The 3208-nt window shown below is 51.1% G+C and overlaps 1 protein-coding gene across 1 annotated transcript in view; it reads left to right on the plus strand.

Annotated features, from left to right (window-relative positions):
• Positions 1 to 818: 818 nt before the first annotated feature.
• The window catches only part of PRDM6 (PR/SET domain 6), a 98298-nt gene continuing 95908 nt past the window's right edge, over positions 819 to 3208 (plus strand). Inside the window, exon 1 of the mRNA XM_015821840.1 lies at positions 819 to 1383. Coding sequence (XP_015677326.1) covers positions 819 to 1383 — 565 coding nt within the window. The remainder of the gene's footprint in view (positions 1384 to 3208) is intronic.

Here is a 3208-nt window from a genome sequence, read left to right on the forward strand (position 1 = left end):
GACAGCCAGCCGACCCCCCCCCCTCCGGCCTCGGCCGCTTCTCGCCTCCCTCCCGGCCCAGGTTGTCGGAAATCCACCACCTTCGTCCTTTCGTCTCGTTTGGATCCGCGGGGACCCCGGAGAGATCTCCTCCTCCTCCTCCTCCCCCTCCGCGCAGCTCAGGTACTAGGAGAGGCCGGCCGCCGGCATCCAGGCGGGGACTTTGCCCGTCAGGGCGCTGGGCTTCTCGGATGAAGTTGGCTTTCCGCGAGCCAACTTCTCGCCGGGACGCTGCGGCTCGCTTGCCTGGAGATTCGCGGGCTCAGCTCCTTCCCTTTCCCCCTCGGATGGCGATGGGGAAATGAGTGGACTTTCCATTGGGGAGCGCGGGGCGGCCTCCCTGGGTTGGAGGGGCAGAGGTCGGGGGGGGGGTGGATGCGGTAGGATGCGCGGAGGGGCGGTGGGAAAGGCGGCGGGGAGAAAGCGGACAACTACAACCCGGAGGAGCGGGACGTTTGGGGAATTCTAGGGGGTGGGGTGGGGGGAGAGGAGAGGGGAGAGGTCGAAGCCCCCGGGCTCCTCCTTCTCTTTCTCTCCCCCCCCCTCGAAAGTTGGGGTCTACCCTGTCAGGCTCTGCGCCTGAACGACCCTCCCCAGTTCTCAACGGTGCCGGGAAAATCTCGGGTGGGCGCTCAGTGACAGACCCTCACTTCTCTCCCGCCCGCGCTTGCCCAGGGGACTGAGACCCACCTGGCTGACTAAAATCCCGGCAGAATCTCTCAGCTCTCTCTACCCCCCACCCTCTCCTCCTCCTCCTCCTCCTCCCCAGGCTCGCAGAGATGCTGAAGCCCGGCGACCCCGGCGGATCAGCTTTCCTCAAGGTGGACCCGGCTTACCTCCAACACTGGCAGCAGCTTTTCCCGCCCAGCAGCCAACTGAAAGGCGGCGTGGGGCTGCTGGGCCATCCCCTCCAGCCGCCCGAAAGAGCCGCCGACCCGACCTGCGACAACCTCCGGCAGCTCCCGGCCTCTCTCGCTTCGTCCGCCTCTTCGTCCTCGTCGTCCTCGTCCTCGTCCTCCTCCTCCTCTTCTTCTTCCACTCCTTCGTCCGCCCCGTCTTCGTGCGTCGCCGCCGCCGCCTCCCTGGCCAGCTTGACTTCGCTGCCCATGGCGCAGATCCCTGTCTTTGGGCCGATCCAAAGCTCCGACCCAGCGACGGGAGCCCCGGTCTCGCTCTTGCAGACCAAGGACTTGGGAGGGGGCGGCGGCGGCAGCCTGGCCAAGTGCAGCGAGAGGGGGGCGTCCCGGTTTCGCTGCACCGCCGAAGAACTGGACTATTACCTCTACGGGCAGCAGCGCATGGAGATCATTCCCCTCAACCAGCACACCGGGGACCCCAACAATCGTACGTACCCACTGAGTTTTCTCTAGGCACGACGCAGGCCTTTGGGATGGAGGGGGGGGTTTCCTTGCTTTTCTCAAGGGCTTTGAGGCCTCCTATCCGAATTTGTTCCTCCACACAGCCGAGCTCTCAGGCAAACTTGTACAAGTTTTACTCCGAAATAAATTTGCCGATTTTTTTTTTTGCGAATAGGCTGGTAGCCAAGCGTGTAGCCAAGATTACAATAACAATCGCTAGCATATAGGACCACCCCAAATCCACCCTTAAACGAGAGGCATAGGACCCGACCTCCTAGATATCTGAAATATGCCTACAGTTTACTTTAAATTAAGCAGGTCGGAAAGAAGCTTCAAACTGGCCCTTTCAACCTTTGCATTTTGGAGGGCTCCCATTTCAAGGCAGCAGCCAGCGGGACTCCCTTCCCCAAAGTTTCATGAACTTAAGAAGTAAGCTTAAATTAAATCGTGGAAAGGATTATTATTATTATTTTTTTTGGCCACAAGTGTTCTCTGGAAAACATAGTTAGACCCCCCAATAGATTGTTTATCAAAGCCTTACCTTTACTGTAACTTTCTTGAAAATGAGTGCTTTTTATTTGATTTTATTTACTTTCAAGGTTTTCTTCTTAATGGTGTAGCAAGAGAGTTGGAAAGACTTTTCCCCCCCTATACTGAGAATACAGTCAAGGAGAAAGAAATTTAACTTGTTTGGAAATATCATACACCTTTCATTCTTATTGGCCCACTGGGTTTTCCTCACTAGTGTCCAAGCTGTTTTATAGGAAGTTAGTTTTCAAAAGTAGAAATGTCAGAACTATAACTGAGTCTCAAAACTCAATGGGGAATGTCAGAATGGATTTTTAAATTAAAAGAGTAATATTTATTTTATCGAAAACACTGGTTGAATTCTTTTTTGATAGTTTTCCCCCCCAAAAGGATACATATTTTGACAGAACACCTTTGTTTCAGGATTGTAGTTTGCACTGCATTTGCTTGCACTATGGGTGGCATTTGAAATTGTTTAAAATCTTTTTAGTTATCTTAAATGACAACATAATGAAAGCCTACAAATAATACATGAAAAATATATATGAGGAAGTACAATATAGTTGTAGCTTTCCTTTCTCCTAATTAATTAGTAGTTCTTCAACCCAGTGAAACATTCTACTTCAAACTGTAGGACTCACACCTTCGCTATATTTCCATGGAAACAAATGCAAGCAAGTTAGGAGAGTAATTAATTTTATTTGGGGCTTGAATGGGTATAGATCTGTGTGTGGCAGAAGAATCCGTGTAAAGTCTGAGTAAGAATACTTTAATTCCAACATTAGAAACCTCATCAATATAATTATGGTTTAAATAGCCAGGTTGGCGGGACAGAAAGGTAGCAATCGCTCAAACAGATATTTCCACTTGGAACTAAAACTTCCTTTCAAAGTTGCAGAAATTTCCCAGTTTCCCATATAGCTTATTGTAATAAGAAGATTACACTTGCATTGAATTTACATAAAAGTGAATGTCTTTATAGAGATCAGAGAATTGAAACAGCTATTTGGAAGGAAGCCCCGGGTTCCACGTTTACTCTAAATTTAGGGAGAGAAGAAGAACACAATACTAGATCTTTTTCTTCACCCGCCCTCAATGGGATATTGTAGCCTTAGCTTTTCTCTTTTCAACCGTCCCCTGAAAACGAGGCGTCAATTTGGATCCGTTTCCAGCATTTCCGCGGAGATTTCTCTTCGGGTCCTGCCTTGTTGCGTATCACCTGGTCGTGCGGCCGGTGGTTTTCCTCCAGAAGCGCAGGGCGGTTGGAGAGGAAGCGATCCCCC

The sequence above is a fragment of the Protobothrops mucrosquamatus genome, unplaced genomic scaffold (genome assembly GCF_001527695.2).
Source record: "Protobothrops mucrosquamatus isolate PMUCROS unplaced genomic scaffold, P.Mucros_1.0 scaffold1407, whole genome shotgun sequence".
Taxonomy (NCBI): Eukaryota; Metazoa; Chordata; class Lepidosauria; order Squamata; family Viperidae; genus Protobothrops; species Protobothrops mucrosquamatus.